The sequence below is a fragment of the Mus musculus genome, chromosome 7 (assembly GCF_000001635.26).
Source record: "Mus musculus strain C57BL/6J chromosome 7, GRCm38.p6 C57BL/6J".
NCBI classification, from domain to species: Eukaryota; Metazoa; Chordata; class Mammalia; order Rodentia; family Muridae; genus Mus; species Mus musculus.
In genome coordinates, this window is record NC_000073.6 from 19,281,223 (window position 1) to 19,301,765 (window position 20,543).

General features: G+C 48.4%; 1 protein-coding gene and 2 long non-coding RNA genes across 4 annotated transcripts; 1 reads left to right on the plus strand and 2 right to left on the minus strand.

The window, feature by feature from the left end:
- Nucleotides 1-1,401: 1,401 nt before the first annotated feature.
- Rtn2 (reticulon 2 (Z-band associated protein)) lies at nucleotides 1,402-14,942 on the plus strand. 2 transcript variants are annotated; one of them, NM_013648.6, is made up of 10 exons: nucleotides 1,402-1,643; nucleotides 5,313-5,357; nucleotides 5,461-5,931; nucleotides 6,025-6,288; nucleotides 11,854-12,061; nucleotides 12,381-12,519; nucleotides 12,626-12,695; nucleotides 13,197-13,243; nucleotides 14,229-14,287; nucleotides 14,494-14,942. In NM_013648.6, exons 1-10 carry the CDS (start codon nucleotides 1,610-1,612, stop codon nucleotides 14,570-14,572), a joined length of 1,416 nt encoding a protein of 471 aa, NP_038676.1. In that variant the 5' UTR covers nucleotides 1,402-1,609; the 3' UTR covers nucleotides 14,573-14,942. The 2 variants fall into 2 exon arrangements, with proteins under 2 accessions (NP_038676.1, NP_001020535.1); NM_001025364.3 differs by lacking the exons at nucleotides 1,402-1,643; nucleotides 5,313-5,357; nucleotides 5,461-5,931; nucleotides 6,025-6,288 and adding an exon at nucleotides 9,847-9,954.
- Nucleotides 9,385-11,859, minus strand: Gm51441. Its single transcript, XR_003946609.1, has 3 exons — nucleotides 11,577-11,859; nucleotides 9,817-9,985; nucleotides 9,385-9,419 (listed from the first exon to the last, which is right to left on the minus strand). It is a non-coding gene; the product is annotated as a predicted gene, 51441 (long non-coding RNA).
- Nucleotides 14,943-17,037: 2,095 nt separating the features above from the next.
- Gm26802 lies at nucleotides 17,038-19,571 on the minus strand. The gene is made up of 3 exons (XR_881870.1): nucleotides 19,105-19,571; nucleotides 17,833-17,935; nucleotides 17,038-17,465 (listed from the first exon to the last, which is right to left on the minus strand). It is a non-coding gene; the product is annotated as a predicted gene, 26802 (long non-coding RNA).
- Nucleotides 19,572-20,543: the final 972 nt, after the last annotated feature.

A 20,543-nucleotide genomic window follows, 5' to 3' on the forward strand; every position in this document is an offset into this window, starting at 1 on the left:
CTGCTCACGGTCATTTTACCAACCTCACACGCTGCCTTTCCAGACCACATCTGTAGCTCAGATCCCATCTATTACATCATTCTATGCTGTTGCCTCAACCCCACCCATGTCTAAGCTCCTCTCTGAGCCTTAAAAGTTTTGAGTGCTTTGGGTTGGGCAAGGAGGCTCAATGGAGTAAAAGCCCTTTGCCTGGTGACCTGAATTCCATCCCCCAAACCCACATGGTAGAAAGAGGGAATTCTGGGACCTGGTGCTGGCCACAACTGCCCATAAGAGGTGTTGATGATATGGCAGAGGCAGGATAGAATAGGAGTTTTGTCTCACTTGTTTATCGGTATCCCGCTGGGGCCTACGTACCTGTCTTACCACACATGCTCTATAGACGACTATTGAAAGGATGAATGAACGGAAACTTCCCAAAGCTCCTACTCTGAAGAGTAAGCTTGCTGGGTATGAACGTGTGACTGGAGCAGAGTGACCTGCTTATATGCTCCACAGGATACACACACACACACACACACACACACACACACACACACACACACACAAATAATTGTAAAACTAAATGTTAGGGCTGGAGAGATGGCCCTGAGTTCAATTCCCAGAAATCACATGGTGGCTCACAACCATATACAATGAGAGGATCTGGCGCCCTCTTCTGGCATACAGGCATATATACAGGCAGAACACTGTACATAATAAACAAACAAACAAATCTTTAAAGAAAATAAGTTGGGGAGGGGTGGATAGACAGCTCAGTGGTTAAGAGCACTGTCTGCTCTTCCAGAGGTCTAGAGTTCAATTCCCAGCAACCACATGGTGGCTCACAACCATCTGTACTGGGATCTGATGCCCTCTTCTGGTGTGTCTGAAGACAGCTACAGTGTACTCACATACATAAAATAAATAAACAAACCTTTTTTTAAAAAAGAAAAAAACGAGTTTTGTTTATTTGTTTTGAGACAGGGTTTCTGGCTGTCCTGGAACTCGCTCTGTAAACCAGGCTGGCCTTGAACTCACAGAGATCTGTCTGCCTCTGCCTCCCAAGCGCCGGTAAAGGTGTACACCACCATAGCCTGGCAGAAAATAAGTTTTAAGTTTTAGTTCTTTTCCCCACCCCCTTTTTCCACGCCATCTCCAAGTCTAGCCTCAGACTCTACCCCAGAACATCATATCCCACCCTCTCTCAGTGCCATCTCTAAAACTGCCCCAACACCCTTACATCGGAGTATGCATATTCTGGGCACTCTCTCCCGCGCTGCACACCGCTCAAGCCCCGCCCCATTCCTAAAGGCCCCGCTCTCCGAAACCCAGACGCCTCCCATTAAAACGGAGGTCCCTCCCTCCAGGTCCTCAAGCCCCGCCTTCAATTCTAGGCCCCGCCCCAGGCCCCCGCGCTGCAGTGCTTGCTCCTCTGCGGCCCCGCCCTCCCCCGCGGAGTGGAGCAGAGGGCGGCGGCGGTGGCGGCGGTGGCGGCGGCGGCTGCTAAAGCAGCCCGGGAGGATGGCGGCGGCGTCGTCGACGCGGCGGAGATGAGCGCCCGTGGCCCCAGGCCCAGGGCGGCGCGGCCGGAGTGGGCGGGGGTCCCGATGCAGGCCCGAGGGGGGCCATGGGGCAGGTCCTGCCGGTCTTCGCCCACTGCAGTGAGTATGGAGAGGCTCCGGCCTGGTGTGGGGCACAGAAAACCGCGTGGGGTCCTCCTAGGGTCTCCATCTTCCGCGAGCGGGCTCGAGGGAGAGCCGGGAAGCCGGGAAGGAGACAAAGGAATCCTTCCCCTCCCCCCCGCGCTTTGGAGGCAACTGGGGCATCCTGACCCGGAGGACCCGGTGCAATGGGGTGGAGGGGGGGTCATCGAGATCGCGTGTTGGGGGTGCGCGCTGGGCGCTGGATTGGGTCGCCCCGCCCAGTGTGAGAAGGAGCAAGCTCGTGGGGAGCTGTCCCCGGCCCTGGTGCTGGCCTCAGCTGACGGGTTGAGTCAGGATGAAATAGAAGGATCCGACTCCCCTCGGCACACATTTTGCATCTCACCCTCATGATCTGCCCAGAAGGCACTCCCAATATCACCCTGGGTGTCCGACCCCTGTCCTAAGAAAACAGTCATCCCTGGCTTCGTTCCAAGTCTGAGTCTTTAGCGGGCTTTTCCACTCAGTAGTAACCCTGCAGAAGATCACACTCCTCTTCAGGCCTCTGGTTGCCCAGGTGAGGAAATGAGACGGAGGTGCGGGGTAGGGTTTCCATTTTCGAAGGCTGTCGAGGCTCTCTTGTGTGAAGAGCCCCTAAGCTAGCTCCAGGGGCTGGCTTCCTGGTTCCAAGCCCCTTGTGTCATCCTGCTCCACTCTGAGACATCGGCTCTGGCAGTCGGTGTTTACCCGTGCGTCCCACACAGGGTAGTTCTGACAGCTGGGGATGCCGACGCTAGCAGATCTAGCCACTTGCACGTCTTGGGTATCCAGATGCCCAAGTTCTGAGAATGTGCCACTCGGACATTTTTAGTTTCATTCCCCTCCTCCTAGCGCCCAAAGATCTCGTCTTCAGCTGAAATCACCAGGGGGAGACCCTGCAGGCCTGTCCCCAGCCAGCCCCACCTCTCTTGTCCTTATCTATAATCTGCCCCCTTCCTCCATTCACACCTTCACACCCCTCTGTTCCTGTCCCAATCACAGTGCCTACCTCAAAAACTTTGTACTGACCTTCCCCTCTGTCTGGAAGGCAGAACCCGAGGCATCTGAGGTCTGATGCCATCAGAAAAGCTTTGGGGACTATTCTGTGTCAAGAGGAACTCCATCCCCCTTACCTTGTTTGACTTGATGTTTTTTTGTTTTTGGTTTTTTGTTTTTGTTTTTGTTTTTGGTTTTTTCGAGACAGGGTTTCTCTGTATATCCCTGGCTGTCTTGGAGCTCACTTTGTAGACCAGGCTGGCCTCGAACTCAGAAATCCGCCTGCCTCTGCCTCCCGAGTGCTGGGATTAAAGGCGCGCGCCACCACGCCCAGCTTGACTTGATGTTTTATGGACTCTTCCACAAAGTATAACTTTATGAGGTCAGGAGTTTTGTCTAATTTGCTCATAATGTAACCCCTCTGGGACCTAGAACAGTGCCTGCCACATAACCTGTGCTCAGTGAATGAATGGTTGGATGGATGGCTGGCTGGCTGGCTGGCTGGCTGGACTGAAACTTCCCAAGGCACCTACTTGAAAGACGTTGAGATAAAGCTTCCTGTAGTCCAGGTTGGCTGGGATTAGGATTGTGTGTACTGTATATGTAGCAATCTGAAGTTAACCTTGAGATCCTGATCCTCCTATCTCCGCCGATCTCCCACATTGGGTCTACAAGCGTGCACCAACACACCCTGTTTATTTCATGCTCGGGGTCAAACCTGCGGCTTTGTGTATTGTGAGAACCACTTCCTTAGTCCTGGTTCAGAACTTCTAAGTCTCCTCTGCTTCTCTATTCCTCCGACCCTCCTCTTCCTCTTCTGTTTCTTTAATTAATTTTATTTATCTTTAAGAGTAATTTATCTTATGTATGTAAGAACTCTGCATGTATACCTGCATGACAGAAGTGGGCACCAGATCTCATTACAGATGGTTGTGAGCCACCGTGTGGGTGCTGAGAATTGAACTCAGGACCTCTGGAAGAGCAACAAGTGCTCTTAGCTGCTGGGCCATCTCTCCATTTTTATTTTATATGTGTATGATGTTTTGCCTTCATATATGTCTGTGCCCCACATGCATGCAGTACCCACTGAGACCAGAAGAGGGCATCTGATCCCTAACAGTGGTTCCCAACCTTCCTAATGCTGCAATCCTTTAATATAGTTCTTCATGTTGTGGGGACCCGCAACTGTAAATTATCTTCGTTGTAACATTGTAATCGCAACTTTGCAACTGCTATGAATTATAATGTAAATATATAATATTCAGATAGTCTTGGCTACCACCCCTGTGAAAGGGTCCTTAGACCTCCTCCAAAGAGGTCGAAACTCAGTGGTTGAGAACTGCTACCTTAAAACTAGAGCTACAGATGTTTGTGAGCCACCCTGTAGGTGCTAGGAATCAAACCTGGGTTCTCTGCAAGAGCAACAGGTGCTTTTAATGAAAACCTTCTCTCCAGCTTCTCTCTTCTTTTCCTTTTGCCCCTCCCCCTCCTTCCCTTTCTCCTCTCAACTGTGTTTGCATGGACTGACTGCCTCCAGAGCTCCCTGCAAGCTTGTTAAGTGTTCCACTCCCAAGCATTTCAGCCCTCTTTTTGCTTTTTATTTTGAAACAATCTTGCTATTGCCCAAGCAGGCCTTGAACTTGTGGTCCTCCTATTTCAATCTCCAGTAGTTAGTTGGGAATACAGGTCTGTATGATCAGACCTGCAGCTCCGAGCTTCTGGTATCGATGTCCTTACTGTTTTACACTCTATACAGAAAGCAAAATGTCCTACCATTCAAATAGCTTAAGATTTCTTTTCTTTTCTTTTCTTTTCTTTTCTTTTCTTTTCTTTTCTTTTCTCTCCTTTCTTTCTTTCTTTCTTCCTTTCTTCCTTTCTTTCTTTCTTTCTTTCTTTCTTCCTTCCTTTCTCTCTTTCTTTCTTTCTTTCTTTCTTCCTTCCTTCCTTCCTTTCTTTCTTTCTTTCTTTCTTTCTTTCTTTCTTTCTTTCTTTTTTGGTTTTTCGAGACAGGGTTTCTCTGTATAGCCCTGGCTGTCCTGGAACTCACTTTGTAGACCAGGCTGGCCTCGAACTCAGAAATCCCCCTGCTTCTGCCTCCCAAGTGCTGGGATCAAAGGTGTGAGCCACCACCACCCGGCAGTTTAAGATTTCTTAAAATTCCAACTATCCAGGCCTCCAGCACTAGTGCATTTCCATCATTAAAAAAATTTTTTTAGGCGGGGCGCTGGTGGCACATGCCTTTAATCCCAGCTTCGAGAGGCAGAGGCAGAGGCAGAAGAGGCAGAGGCAGAGGCAGAGGCAGGTGGAGTTCAAGGACAGCCTGGTCTATAGAGTAAGTTCTAGGATAACCAAGGCTCCTAGACAGAGAAATCCTGTCTTGAATCCCACCCCCCCCAACCACAAAAAGAATTTTTTGTGTGCTTATGTGTGTTTCCATCTGTGTGTGAGTGTTTGTGTGTTTGCATGTGTGTGCATGAGCCTGTGTGCATGCTGCATGGGCCCTGGGCCCTGTATGTCAGCGGTCAACTCTAGAGAGTCAGGTACACAGGATTGTCAGCATGCACTTGTACCTGCTGAGCCTCCACAGCTCGTGTCTTTGACTTAGAATCATCTAAGCCTCTAGATTATAGAATCCTCATTTCTTTCCCGTTGCAGAAGAAGCTCCATCTACAGCCTCTTCTACCCCCGATTCCACGGAAGGTAAGTGGAGTGGTGTGTGTGTGTGTGTGTGTGTGTGTGTGTGTGTGACAAGGTGTCATGACTGGATAGTCTGGAGAGGCTGAGAACCCTTCTTCTACTGCAGGAGGGAATGACGACTCAGATTTTCGGGAGCTGCACACAGCCCGGGAATTCTCAGAGGATGAAGAGGAGGAGACCACATCGCAGGACTGGGGCACCCCCAGGGAGCTGACCTTTTCCTACATTGCCTTCGACGGCGTGGTGGGCTCTGGGGGCCGTAGGGACTCAGTTGTTCGTCGTCCCCGGCCCCAGGGACGTTCAGTCTCAGAACCACGGGACCCACCCCAACAGTCCGGCCTGGGTGACAGCTTGGAAAGCATCCCTAGCCTGAGCCAGTCCCCAGAGCCAGGGCGCCGCGGTGACCCTGACCCCGTGCCTCCAGCTGAGCGCCCGCTGGAGGAACTGAGGCTGCGGCTGGACCAGCTTGGCTGGGTTGTCCGGAGTGCGGGATCTGGGGAGGATTCGGCCACCAGCAGCTCCACCCCTCTGGAAAATGAGGAGCCTGATGGATTGGAGGCCAGCGAGGCTGGAGAAGGTGAGATCTCGGAGGTGTGTGGAGGGTGTGTGGCTAACCAGGATACATCCAAGAAGAAAGCAAGCTCATGGCTTTCCCTCTCTCTGACACCAGAGACGAATCTGGAACTCCGACTTGCTCAGTCTCTACATTTGCAACTTGAGGTCCTGACTCCTCAACTTAGCCCTAGCTCCGGGACCCCCCAGGCGCATACTCCATCCCCACAAAGATCTCAAGATTCGAACTCCGGTCCTGATGATGAGCCTCTGCTGAATGTGGTAGAAGAGCATTGGCGGCTGCTGGAGCAGGAGCCAATCACGGCCCAGTGCCTCGATAGCACAGACCAATCAGAATTCATGTTGGAGCCGCTCCTTCTAGGTAAGCAGTTTGTGAGCAAAGGACTTGGCTACGGAGGACCATGTACAGCTATGACAGAGGTGAAGAGATTTACACTTAAATGTGACGGGACCAGCTTGGCACAGGACCCAAGAACAGTGGAGAAGGGAGTCCCCCAAAATTCCCTTTACCTGAGTGTGTGGTTTGATGGGTCTCTCCAATACACATTCACACTGGTAACTATCTCTAGGACCTCCTGCACTCAAGGCACAAGCTCTACCACTGATACACACACACACACACACACACACACACACACGTGTGGTGGTCCATCTAGAAGCTGAATATGACCCTGGGACTTATGAAATGTTTTAAATTCTGAGGCCTGGAATGGTGGCATGCACCTTTATTGTCAGTATTTGGGAGGCAGAAGCAGGCGAATATTAGTGAGTGTGAGGTCAAGCTAGTCTACACAGTAAGCTCAACTCTAGCTTAGGGTATATAGTGAGACCCTGTCTCAAAAATGTTTAAATGAATTTATTGTGTGTAGGTGTGTGTGTATGTATGTGTGTGTGTGTAAATACATGCACTTGCAAATCATATCAAGCCCATGGGTTTTAATCTTTTTAATTAACTTTTTAAATATTTAGATATTTAATATTTATTTTATTTTAGGTATATAAATGTTTTGCCTGCATGTATGTCTGTGCACCATGCACATACTTGGTGCCTGTGGATGTCTAAGAGGGACTCGCATCCCCTGTAACTGCAGCTGGGATGGCTGTTACCTATGGTGTGGTGTGGAAACTGAACCCAGGTTGTCGTCTTCCTCTTCTTCTTCTTCTTCTTCTTCTTCTTCTTCTTCTTCTTCTTCTTCTTCTTCTTCTTCTTCTTCTTCTTCTTCTTCTTCTTCTTTTTTCCAAGACAGTTTCTCTGTGTAGCTCTGGCTGTCCTGGAATTCTCTCTGTAGACCAGGCTGGCTTTGAACTCAGAGCTTCACCTGCCTCTGCCTATGGAGTGCTGGGACTAAAGGCATGAGCAGGTATCAATACCACCGGGCTTGAACCCAGGTCTGCAAGAGCACTGAGCCATATCTCTAGCCTCTCAAAGGACTTTTGAGAGTCCATCCTCACCTTGTAAAGGTAGAGTCTCTCTTTTGCAAGGGTTGGGGTGGGGTGTGTTGTTACAGGGTCTCACTATGTTGCTCTGGTTGTCCTGGAACTCACTCTGTAGACCAGGCTAGTCCCAAACTTCACAGAGACCCACAGGAGAGTCTCTCTTCTTTCTGTTGCTACATTGCCTACTCCGGGCCATTCTCCTTTCTGGTTCAGCCTCTCATCTCTTCGAAGTTGTTGGGATTTCAGATTCTGACCACGTGGGCTTCGGGGATTTGCACTGCAAGTATTTTTATGCAGTGACCCCACCCCCACTCCCCAGGGCCTCTACAAAAACTTTACTCTTTAGGCTGAAGAGATGGATTCACTCTTCAAAGCACTTAATCTTCTCAGAGAGGGCAGGATTGCTGCACCTAACTGCAGCTCTAGGGAAATGACGTCCTCTTCTGGCTGCCCTTATCACCTGCACTCATGTGGGCATACTCACAAGGAGAGCCGCCTTTAATCCCAGCATTCTGGAGGCAGAGGCAGGTGGATTTCTGAGTTCGAGGCCAGCCTGGTCTACAAAGTGAGTTCCAGGACAGCCAGGGCTACACAGAGAAACCCTGTCAAAAAAGAAAATGAGTTTGCCAAGCTTGGTTGGTGCACATCTGTAGTCCCAGCATTTGGGAAGCAGAGACAGGCAGATCAGAATGTCAAGTTCAGACATAGGATTTTAATCCTAACACTTGGGTAGACTGAGATAGGAGGATTGGTAGTTTAAGGCTGGCCTGGGCAACATGAGACACTGTGGGTTTTGTTAGCTATTAGTTAATTTCATGACAGGGTTTCTTTGTGTAGACCAGGCTGGCCTCAAACTCCCAGATATCTGCTTGTTTCTGCCTCCAAAGTACTGGAATCAAAGGTATATGCCACCATAGGACAAGCCTGTTTGTATTTTTAAAAACAAACAAACAAACAAACAAACAACAAACACAAAACACAACCAAAAACATTTACTTGGGCCAGATGTCATTTCTATGAGTTTGAGGCGAGCCTAAGTCTACACAGTGAGTTTCAGGACAGTCAGGACTGTGTCGAGAAAGTCTGTCTCAAAACAATAAATACATACATACATACATACATACATACATACATACTTTTTGAACCTTTTAAAATTTTTTATTTACTAATTTTTAAAAAGATATTATTAATTATTATATCTAAGTACACTGTAGCTATCTTCAGAAACACCAGAAGAGGGTGTCAGATCTCATTATGGATGGTTGTGAGCCACCATGTGGTTGCTAGGATTTGAACTCAGGACCTTCAGAAGAGCAGTCAGTGCTCTTAACCACTGAGCCATCTCTCCAGCCCCTACTAATATTTTTTAAATGTAGGAGTGCTCTGTCTATATGTACACCTATGTGCAGATGGTAGTGTGCCAACATATGGTTATTGGGAATTGAACTCAGCACCTCTGGAAGAGCAGCCAATGCTTTTAACCTCTGAGCCATCTCACTAGCCCTGCCCCTCCCTCCAAAAACTTTTTTTTAGACTTTTTATTGTATATTTTCTTTATTTACATTTCAAATATTATCCCCTTTCCTGGTTCCCCCCACCATCGGAAACTCCCTATCCCATCCTCCCTCCCCCTGCTTCTATGAGGGTGCCCCTCCACCCACCAACCCACTCCCACCTCCCCGCCCTCAGTTCCCCTACACTGGGGCATTTATTGAGCCTTCATAGGACCAAGGGCCTCTCCTCCCATTTATGCACGACAAGGCCATCCTCTGCTACATATGCAGCTGGAGCCATGTGTACTCCTTGGCTGAAAACTTAGTCCCTGAGAGCTCTTGGGGGACTGGTTGGTTGATACTGTTGTTCTTCCTGTGGGGCTGCAAACCCCTTCAGCTCCTTCAGTCCTTTCTCTAACTCCTCTATTGGGGACTCCACGCTCAGTCCAATGGTTGGCTACAAGCATCCACCTCTGTATTTGTCAGGCTCTGGCAGGGTCTCTCAGGAGGCAGCTATCTCAGGCTCCGTTCAGCATGCACTTCTTGGCATCCACAATTGTGTCTGGAAAAAAAAAGATTTATTTATTTTTTTAAGGATAAAAAAGCAAAGCAAACAAGCAAACAAAAGCTTCACTGCAGTCAGGCATGTTGAAAACAATGCACACATTTAATCCCAGTAATCTACAGAGAAGAGACAGGTGCGGTTTGTGTGTGTGTGTGTGTGTGTGCGCGCGCGCGCGCGCGCGTTCGCGCGCGCCCGCGAGTTCCAGCACCTCACAGCAAGACCTTATCTCAAAAACAAAACAAAACATTCTACTTTTCCCTAACTGTATCCTTTAGTCATTTGTAAATAGCCTCCGCCTTCGTTTTGAAAGCCTGGGCCTCCAGGAACCGCAAACACTTGGTTAAAGACAGCTCCTTGTCTGTTTACTAAGTCCCAAATTGGGAATTGTCCCCACCTCTCTGGCCAGCCATTGGTTGGGTTGCAAAGGGGCCCTTCCCCTCTGCTCTTTCCCTCGGGTCCCTCTCAAGTGGGCAAAATCCCCAGGAGCCGGGCGTCTGCAACCGCTCTCTTGGAGCCAAGATGGGGAGTAAAGGTGGGCTTGTTGGACGGCTTGGAGCTGGGGTCTGGGAAAAGAGCAAAAGGGTTCAGATTAGTTCTTTCCTCCCAGCGATCAGGGGCATGGTTTCCTTCTGGGTGTTTGGACCTGTCAGAGAGGCCTGTTGGAGCTGGGGCGGTATATCAGGGGGCGTCTCGGGAGGAGGTTGAGGGGACAATGGGGGTCCCCTGTACAAGCCAGAACTTTGGGGCCCGGGAGCAGGGAGGCTCCCATCCCCCAGCCTCATGTCCTGGCTACGGAGCTGTCATTCAGGGCTGGATGTGCCAGCACAGCTGCGGGAGGCCCCCTCCCCCTCGCGTGCCTAAACTTAGCCCCGCCTCAGGCGACCCGGCCCCTCCCCCACCCGCTGTTATCTGTCTGGGGAGACAGACTAGGAGGGCCCCCGCATAAGGAAAGGAGGGCTGCTCTTTAGTGTTGTCTGGGAGAATAAGTATAACGAGTACAGAAGCGAGGGGGACAGCAGAGTGTCTGGCCAGTTGAAGGGATTGTCTTGAGAGCAATAAGGAAGGGAGCTAGAAGGAAACGGGAAGGATACTGAAATCAAAGTTTGGGACGCAAATGGGTGTGGCTTCTTGGGAGGGCTGTAGGGTTTAAGATGAACCGTTAAGGGCTGGAGGTACCCCACCAGGAGCTCAGGCCCAGCTCAGGAACTGAGCTGGACACATCTGGGAGGGGTCAGTAGTTTGTGTTAATGATTCAGACTATCAGGACTTTAACCATACACCTAGGACTTTAAAAATTTTTTGGTAAAAATGGCACGCCCCTGTCATCATCCCAGCACTTGGGAGGCAGAGGCAGGAGGGCGGCTGTAAGTTACAGGTCAGCCAAGGCTACCCAAGGCCCTGACACAGAAAAGGAACAATAACAACGAACAAAAATTGTTAGTTTTCCTTGTGATCGATCTGACAAAATTTACACCTGTTAAACAATAGGGAATAGGCTCACCCAAGTGATGATATTCCGACTTGGGAGTGTGTTTCAGGGGGTGCAGACGTGAGATATTACAGAAGAGGGGGTACAGAACAGGAGAATACTCCCTACATTGAGTTCAGAGCTGAATAAAATGAAGAATGTCGCAGCCACAATAGAGTATTATATAGCCCCAAAGCCAGGCATGGTGTCACAGAGCTTTAATTTCAACACTCCAGTGACAAGGGCAAGTGAATCTCTGTGAGTTCAAGGCCAGCCTGTTCTGCATAGAAAGTTCCAGGACAGCCAGGACTACATAGTGGGACCATATCTCCAATAAATAAAACTTGTCAGGCATGTAGCTCATAATATAATCATAATATATAATATAATATAATATAATATAATATATAATAAAAGATTATAGACAGACAGACAGATGGGTGGGTGGGTGGGTGGATGGATGGATGGGTGGATAGATGGATGGGTGGGTAAATGGACAGACTGACAGACAGACAGATAGATACGACTGGTCAGGGATGTAACTCATGATAGATAGATAGATAGATAGATAGATACATACATACATACATACATACATACATACATACATACATACATACATACACAGTCAGACAGACAAACAGATAGATAAGACTGGTCAGGGAAGTAGCTCAGTTGGGTTTTACCTAGCATGCATGAAGCCCTAAATTTGATCCTTAGCACCTCCTTGAAGCACTAAAGGGTAGAGGCAGGAGTATTTGTCTTGAGTTTGAAGCCGGTCAAACTTAACTCAGTCTAAGAAAAAGAAAGGATGAATTAGAATAATCAGGAGTTCAAGACCAGCCAGGGTTTCATAGTTTGAAGTCAGCCTTAGCTTCATAGTGAGACCTTATCTCTAAAAAACAAACAGAAAGGGAGTGAGCTTGGTCAGGTCGGGTCCCAACATTGTCTTCTTTTCCACAGTGGCAGACCTGTTGTACTGGAAGGACACCAGGACGTCGGGAGCGGTCTTCACGGGCCTCATGGCCTCTCTCCTCTGCCTCCTGCACTTTAGCATCGTGTCCGTGGCTGCGCACCTGGCCCTGTTGGGTCTCTGCGCCACCATCTCTCTCAGGGTTTACCGCAAAGTGCTGCAGGCCGTGCACCGGGGCGACGGCACCAACCCTTTCCAGTGAGAATGCTTGGCCCTGCCCAGCCCCCGCCGACGGACCGTCCATTGTGACCCTTGACCTCAGCTCACGCATTGCCCTCTCTCATCCATTTTCATTCTGACCATGAACCCTGCTCCCCTGTAAATCCTGACCTCTCCCTTTATCCTTGATAATTCTTGATTCTCTTTCCTAATCTTAAACTTGACCTCAGCCCTCTCTACAAAAATCTTCAGCCCTAACAATGGTTTTCTACCAAATGTCCTGTTCTTAGAAAGCTACTTACCCAAGTTCGAGCCCCGCCCACACAGAGAACCACACCACACCCCTTTATCCCATCAGGGCCTACCTGGACATGGACCTGACCCTGACTCGGGAGCAGACAGAACGTTTGTCCCAGCAGATCGCCTCCCACGTGGTCTCCACAGCCACACAGCTACGGCATTTCTTCCTAGTGGAAGACCTGGTGGATTCTCTCAAGGTACCCCCAAAACTGCTCCGGGACTCTCAACTCTCTCCTCTGTGCCCGTGGTGGGGGGTGGGGCAACAACCTGTATGTCTTTCTGACATCGAGCCTTACCCCACAGCTGGCTCTTCTCTTCTACATCTTGACCTTTGTGGGAGCCATCTTCAACGGCTTGACTCTTGTCATCCTAGGTGAGCTGGGAAGGCGGAGGCCACGGGAGGGGGGCGGGGTGGAGGGTGAACGGGAGGTTGGGAGGGGTGGGGGGTTGGGGGGGTGGAATATGGCTCCACATGGAGGGTAAAGAGAATCTTCGTGTGCACTGTGTGGAAGCATCACCTGTCAATCAAAAGCTGTTGGGCTATTAGCTTAGGGAGGAAATAGGGGGCCCGAGCTCCTGCAGGAAGAGAGTAATAGAATCAGGGTTTGCCCTAGTGCTGATGAGAGGGTCTCATGAAACTGAGACGAGGTAACCAGCCATGTGGCATTCATAGAATAGAATAAACGGGTTAAATGAGATAGGGGCTTGTCAGGGAACAAGCCCAAGCTAGCCCAAGCATTTGTTCATGAAATATTGAGTCTCAGAGTCGTTATTTTGGGAATTTGGTCGGGAGTGGAAAAGCCCTCAACGGAGCTGACCCTTTGCCAGGAGAACCTGACACCCCCATCCCCCATCTCTCTCTCTGCATCTGTAGGAGTGGTTGCTTTGTTTACCGTCCCCCTTCTGTACAGACAACATCAGGTGAGTATGGCAAGCTCTCCATTGCCGACATGGAAGCCAAAAATGGGTGGTGTGACTGCCTCCCTTCTATAGCCAAGGTCCCACAGACATCATGTCCCAGGCAGAGTCAGGAGCTCTGTAGACACTCAGCACTCGGAGAGTGGGGCAGGAAGATGGTATGAGTTTCAGACCAGCTGCATAGACTCCACCAGTGAGGGGCTCGCTCATGGCTCAAGGAAGGGAGGTAAAACATTTCTCACGTAAAAGCCTGTGGAAGGCCATGAGTTCAATGTCAGTGCCACCAAAAAAGTAAGGTGGATTCAAATTCGTATTAAACTACTGTTAATATGTCACTCCCAAATCAGAGCATGGCCCAAGCTGCCAACCCTCAGGTCTGAGATATGTGGGTGTAGCATCAACAATCTGAGGACCCAGGAGGCCGGGGCAGGAGGATCATTGCATGTTCAAGGCCAGTTAGGGCTATGTCGCAAAGCCCTGTCTGAAAAACTAAAAACCAGGCAGAGGTTGTAGCTCTGTTAATAGAGTCCTTACCTAGCACGAAGGCCCAGGTTTAATCTCTTAGCAGTGCATAAAACAGGTTGTGGTGGTGAACATACGTAATTCCAGCTGCAGCTACATTGCATGTTTGAGGCCACCTCAGGCTACATGAGACTCCGTTTCGAAACAAATAAGGCAGAAAGGCCGGTTATGCCAGGCAGTGGTAGTACACGCCTTTAATCCCAGCACTTGGGAGGCAGAGGAAGTGGATTTCTGAGTTCGGGGCCAGCCTGGTCTACAGAGTGAGTTCCAGGACAGCCAGAGCTACACAGAGAAACCCTGTCTTGAAAGAGAGAGAGAGAGAGAGAGAGAGAGAGAGAGAGAGAAAGTCGGTTATGGTTCTCACAGTTGAAACTGGAGTGCCAGGACCTCTTTCAATGTGGGATGCTGCCTTCAAGCATCCTACATCAATTACCCAGAACCCTCTTTGTCTCTTTGGTCTCCCCAGGCCCAGATTGACCAGTATGTGGGGTTGGTGACCAATCAGTTGAGCCACATCAAAGCTAAGTAAGTACATGAGAAGATGACAGGGAGGAGAGTGGAGCCTGGGATATTTGCTTGTGGGTTTTCTTTTGTCTCCCCCCCCCCCCCGCCCCGCCCCCAGCTCCCCACTTCCTATCTCAAAGCAGGTCATCAGGTGGAGGGCAGGTGCTATCTTCTGCACCTCCTCCATCTCAAGTCACACCTCATGGCCCCTAATTTTGCTCCCTCAGGATCCGAGCTAAGATCCCGGGGACCGGAACCCTTGCCCCAACAGCATCAGTCTCCGGATCCAAAGCCAAAGCCGAATGAGAGGGGTGTCTTTGCCCGATGGACGCCTGCCTATACCCCAGCAGCCCTCTTCCCTTCCATTTCCCGTGCATCCACACCCTCTCCCACTCGGCCGAGCCATTTCCCAGTGGGAAGTGCCTGAGCGACCCGGACTACATTTCCTAAGAGGCTCTGCTCTAAGAGTCCAGGAAAAGGCCGCGGAGCCTGCTGGGACTTGTAGTTGAATAGTCAGGACGCTGCCCTGCACTTCCGTGACCCACCGCTGGAGGCGCCGTGAGGGGTTGGTGCCTCTGAAGCCACCAACCCCTATGCTGGGGCTTTGCATGGGGCCCAGGCGAGCCTTGAGCTTGGATTTACACTGTAATAAAGAGTCCTGTGGAAAATTCACTGCATTCTGTGTTTTAAAGTCCCTCCACGTACATCTTCCTACACGGAAAAGAATTAAAACAAACAAACAAAAACATTAAACAAAACAAAAAGAACCTCTAGCGATAATGTTATCCTTAAATCCCAGCATTCAAGAGTCAGAGGCAGGTGAATCTGCACAGTGAGTTTCAGGACAGCCAGGGCTATGTAGAAAGCCCCTGTCTCAAAACAACCATCAAGCCGGTGGCGCACGCCTTTAATCCCAGCACTCCGGAGGCAGAGGCAGGTGGATTTCTGTGTTCGAGGCCAGCCTGGTCTACAAAGTGAGTTCCAGGACAGCCTGGGCTATACAGAGAAACCCTGTCTCGAAAAAAACTTTAAAAACCCCCCAAAACTAAAACAAACAAACAAAACCATCAACAAAAAGAAATGATTGGGGGATGCAAGAATGATGATCTGGTAAAGGAAGCAGTGGTCTGAGTTGAATCCCCATGGTAGAGAGACCGCCTGCAGTAATGTCACCTCTACATGTGCTCCATCGCATACCTGCACTACCCACAATGAACATGTGTCATTTAATCATTTAATTAAAAAAATAAAGTTAAAAAATAAATTCTTGGGGCTGGTGAAAGCACCTACCTTCAAGCTGGTCACCCGCGGTCCATCCCTGGAACCACGTTGTGAGCAATCAGAAACGACTCCTTCAGGCTGTGTTTGCACAGCCCTATATATGCATTCAAAAATAAATGTTGTTTTTTAAAAGCCTGGCATAACAGAGGGAGGTGGATCTCTGTGAGTTCGAGGCCATCTAAATAATCATACCTGACTCAAAAAAAAAAAGAAAAAAAGAAAGAAAAAGAAAGGAAAAAAAAATAAGATCAGTGAGTCTCCCAGATAAAGGCACTTGCTACTCAGACTTGGCGGTATGAGTTGGATTGGGGGAATCGACCAAAAGATTAAAGCAATGCAGGGCTGGAGAAGTTGATTCGGTGGTTAAGAGCACCAGTTGCTCTGCCAGAGAACCGGGGTTTGATTCCCAGCACCCACAGAGTGAGTGGTTCACAGCCACTTCTAACTCCAGTCTCAGGGATGCCCCCTTTTGGTCTCTACAGGCACTGCATGCACTTTGGTATACAAACATACACGCAGACAAAACATAAAATAATATTGGCAATAAAGAATGGGAGACAGAGCTGTCTCTATGACGTCATCCTCTCACCTCCACATGTATGCACACATACTCATGATAACAATAAGAAGGTTTTCCAAGTGTGACCCAGCAGAAATGCTCAATCTGAAAAGCATCTACGGTTTTATTATTATACTCTGTGATAGTGTTTCCCAGATGTCAGCCATTCCCTGTGAGGTCCATGCTAGGGCTGTAGTTCAGTGGATGGGTACTTGCCTAGTATATACAAGGCTTGGGTTTAATAGCCATCAACGCCTGCCACAGAAATGCCTAATGGGCAGCCAGACTTGGTGGCACATGTCTGTAATCCAAGCACTGAGCTCCAGGCCTGAGTTCCAGGCCAGCTACATAGTTCAAAGTCAAACTGAGCTCTAGTAAGACCGTCTTAAAAGATCAAAGGCTAGGTATGGAACTGCCTAGAATCTTCCAGAGAAGGATGGAGGTGGGGAGTGTGGCTCAGTGGTAGAACCCTTGCCTAGAATCCCCCAGTGCAAGGCTGGAGTATGGCTCAGTGGTAAACAGCTAGCCTAGCTTGCCAAGGGCCCTGGGTTCCATCCTCAGCACCATAAATAAAACAGAGAAAAATAAAACAGAGCAAATACCTTCTATAAAGAAATGTTACTTCCTACCTTGGAAGCAAGCCAGCATTGTTTATCAGAATAGACTACAGCAAAGACAACCACAGAAATGTTAAGATTATTGCGCCCTCACTTCCCCCTCTCTCTTTTTGTATTTTGATTTTTTGTTTTGTTTTGTTTTTAGAGACAGGGTTTCTCTGTGTAGCTCTGGCTGTCGTGGAACTCACTTTGTAGACCAGGCTGGTGTCGAACTCAGAAATCCGCCTGCCTCTGCCGCCCAAGTGCTGGGATTAAAGGTGTGCGCCACCATGCCCGACTGGGGCTTTTTTTTTTTTAAGATTTATTTATTTATTATATGTAAGTACACTGTAGCAGTCTTCAGACAATCCATAAAAGGGAATGGAAGCCACTATGTGATTGCTGGGATTTGAACTCAGGACCAGTCTGTGCTCTTACCCACTGAGCCATCTCACCAGCCGATCACTTGGTTCTTGATATATATATCATTGTAGGAGATGTTATAGACATTGCTCTATCTACATAGTGTGAAAGTCAGGCATGAAGTGCAGCATCTAACTAATCAAACCGAGAGGGTCTGGGAGACACCTAAGTAAGTCACTTGCAGCCAAGCCTGATGACCCGAGTTCAATCCCTGGAATACACAAGATGGAAGAAGAGAACTAACTTCCAAAAATTGTCCTCTGCACCCAGGAGGCAGAAGTAGGCAGATCTCAGCAGAGTCACATGCCAGTCTGGTTGAGGTAGTGAGATCCAGGCCAACCTGGGTAACATTTTTTTTTCAAATTTTTATTAGATATTTTCTTCATTTACATTTCAAATGCTATCCCGAAAGTCCCCTATACCCTCCCCCCCCTGCTCCCCTACCAACCCACTCCCACTTCTTGGCTCTGGCGTTCCCCTGTACTGAGGCATATAAAGTTTGCAAGACCAAGGGGCCTCTCTTCTGGGTTATGTTATTAAGTTATTAGACAACCCATCCCAACTTCAAAACTGCAATATTTGTATCTCCAGCCGAGTTCTACTTTTAAAATTTAGTTCACTGTTGCTGCTATTGCCACTGCCCCCTCCATGAGGCACTTGCTTAGCAAGGGAAAGGTCATAGGTCACAATCACAGTATGTCACATACCTGCACGGAGAATGGCAAGGTGGCCTAGAGGGTAAAGGTGATTCCTCCAATGGACATGGTAGAAGGACGGAGCCAACTCTGCAAGTTGTCCTTGCACACGCACCTACATGAAAAAATGTTGTTGTTTTTTAAAAAATAACGTTTTCTAAAGATGCTTTCTAAGACATCTTTCCCAAGACATTGTGTTCACATCAAAGAATCAGGTGAGGGGAGAATTCTGGTGAGTAATGGGTCCAGGAACACTAAAGCCACTGGCCTATCTCAGCACCCTGACTCAGGACACACACACACACACACACACACACACACACACAAAGTTTCAGAATTGATGTAGCTCTAGCGCCTCCCAGAGGCCAGCCCAAAAGTCGACCCAAAGTGTAATTCATTGGTTCCTTGTGATTCCTCTATGGCAGGAATTCTTAACTTGTGGTGGGGACCCCTTTGGGGGTGGAATGACTCTTCCACAGGGTCATCTAAGATCACTGGGAAACACAAATGCTTACACTACTATTCATAACAATAGAAAAAATTACAGTTATGAAGTATCAATGAAAATAATTTTATGGTGGTGGTGGAGTCACCACAACATGAGGAAATGTATTAAAGGGTCCCAGCACTAGGAATGAGGAGAACCACAGCTCTAGGGAATTCTGTGTCTCAGATGCATTATGCAGGTGGGGAAACTGAGGCTCAGAGAAAGGTTGTGAAGACATCTATTCACCTTCATAGTCAGGTAGTAAGTGACAAGCATATGGTGGTTTGGTTGTCTGTGGCAGGGGAGAAAGTGACCCTTTTCTAATATTTAAACCGGGGTCAGGTCGGGGAGGCCTTACTAGCTAGTGGTATTTGAGAACAGGATGAGAGGCTTTGGGCCACATGGACATGGGGAGGGAAGGCAACCAGGCTGAAGAGATTAACCAAGGAGGAGTGTGCCTGTGAGAGCCTGCAGCATTCCTCAAAGCAGTTCCAGGAGGGTGGGGTAGGGCTGTTTATGGAGCGAACGAGGTTAGATTGTAGGGATCTGTGAACTAGGTAAAGGAACTCTGATTTTCTGTCTTCTTATAAGTCATCATAAGATTTAAATGGCTTGTTGTGACTCATGCCTGTAATACCATTGGGAGGCTGAGGCAGGAAGATTGCTTCAAAGTTCAGGCAATCCTGGGCTACATAGTGAATTTCAGGCCAGCCAGAGCTAAAGAGTGTGACATATATATATATATATGCAACTCTTATAAAAGAAAACATGTAATTGTGTAATTGGGGTTGACTTACAGTTTCAGAGGCACAGTTCATTATCGTCATGGAAAGAAGCAAAGCATTAAGCAGGCAGACATGGTGCTGGAGAAGGAGCTGAGAGTTCTACACCTTGATCCGAAGGCAGCCAGGAGACCGCGTTCTGCAGACAGCCAGGATCACACTGGCCAGACTTGAGCATACGTACCTCAAAACCTCGCCTCCAAGTGACACACTTCCTCTAACAAGGTACACCTCCTCTAATAAGGCCACTCCTGCCAATAGGGCCACTGCCCCTGGGCCAAGCATATTAAAACCACAACTGTAGGTTTCATTTCCCCTAGGGAGTTGGGCTACAGGAACTCGGCTGTGGTATTATCCATGTCTGAGCCTTAGTTTCCCTGGGCTAATCACATAGATATAAAAAGGGATGGTTTTTAGCGTCTAAACGCAAGGGGAGTTGGTTGTCAACTCCATCACCTTAGGGACTCAGTAGATTCCCTACATACTTGCAGTTCTATAAAGCAACGGCAGGTGTCGCTCTGCGGCCGCGTGCCGTCAGACCCTACGGTCTCGCTTGCAGAAAATCTCGAATTCTGCTACGAATGGGCCGCGTGAGAAGTTTTTCCATTAAAAACAAACAAACAAACAAACAAACAAAAATAAAACTGACTTTTCACTTTGCAAAAAATTCTGCTTTTAGTTAGGGAGACAGGCACTTTAGGCGCTGCTTCCCAGAATGCAAGGCGCTATGCAAATGAAGCTACTTACTTTTTAGTTAGTAGAGTCATTCACGGAACACTTTACTGAGGAAACACATGTTCACAAGAAAAAGTGAAAAAAAATGTTCGAAACCATTGAAATTAATTATCTACTGTATACCACAAATAATGACCATAAGTGAAAAAAGTAGTAGTATCTGGCCTTTATATAACTAACCGAAAATAGCTCCTTTCGCCCGGATGATCCTCAGTGGTCTGGGGTGCAGGCTTCAAACCTGTAGCTGTTTAGCGACAGAGTGGTTCAATTCCACCTTTCGGGCGGGAGTATCTATCCCATTTTGCTCCCTGCAATTCACATTCTTGTACAAAAGCGACCAGCGCGCAGTTAACCTCTCTGAAGCCACCCCTATTCTCATTTATTCTCTCTTCATACTTACACTTTTTTTCCTCCCAGGAATTTCCGACCAAATACATCTCAAAGATGGATTTAAATTAGTCTCCAAAATTCTAGGATCTTGCTGTCTCTCCTTAAACGATTTGCTCATCCAGTCATCTGCTCTTTTATGTATTTAATCACGCATGCATTATTAGTCATTTTTGTTCATTTGTTCACTCCGGCTCAGTCCTGTCTCTGCGTTGGAGCAGTAATGGGGATAGAGTTGTGATCACACCTTTAGCCCTGGTCTTTTGAGGTAACTGAGCCAGTGGAGAGAGCAGGGCACCAGGCAATTGTGTTTTTAATGAACTCGAGCATAG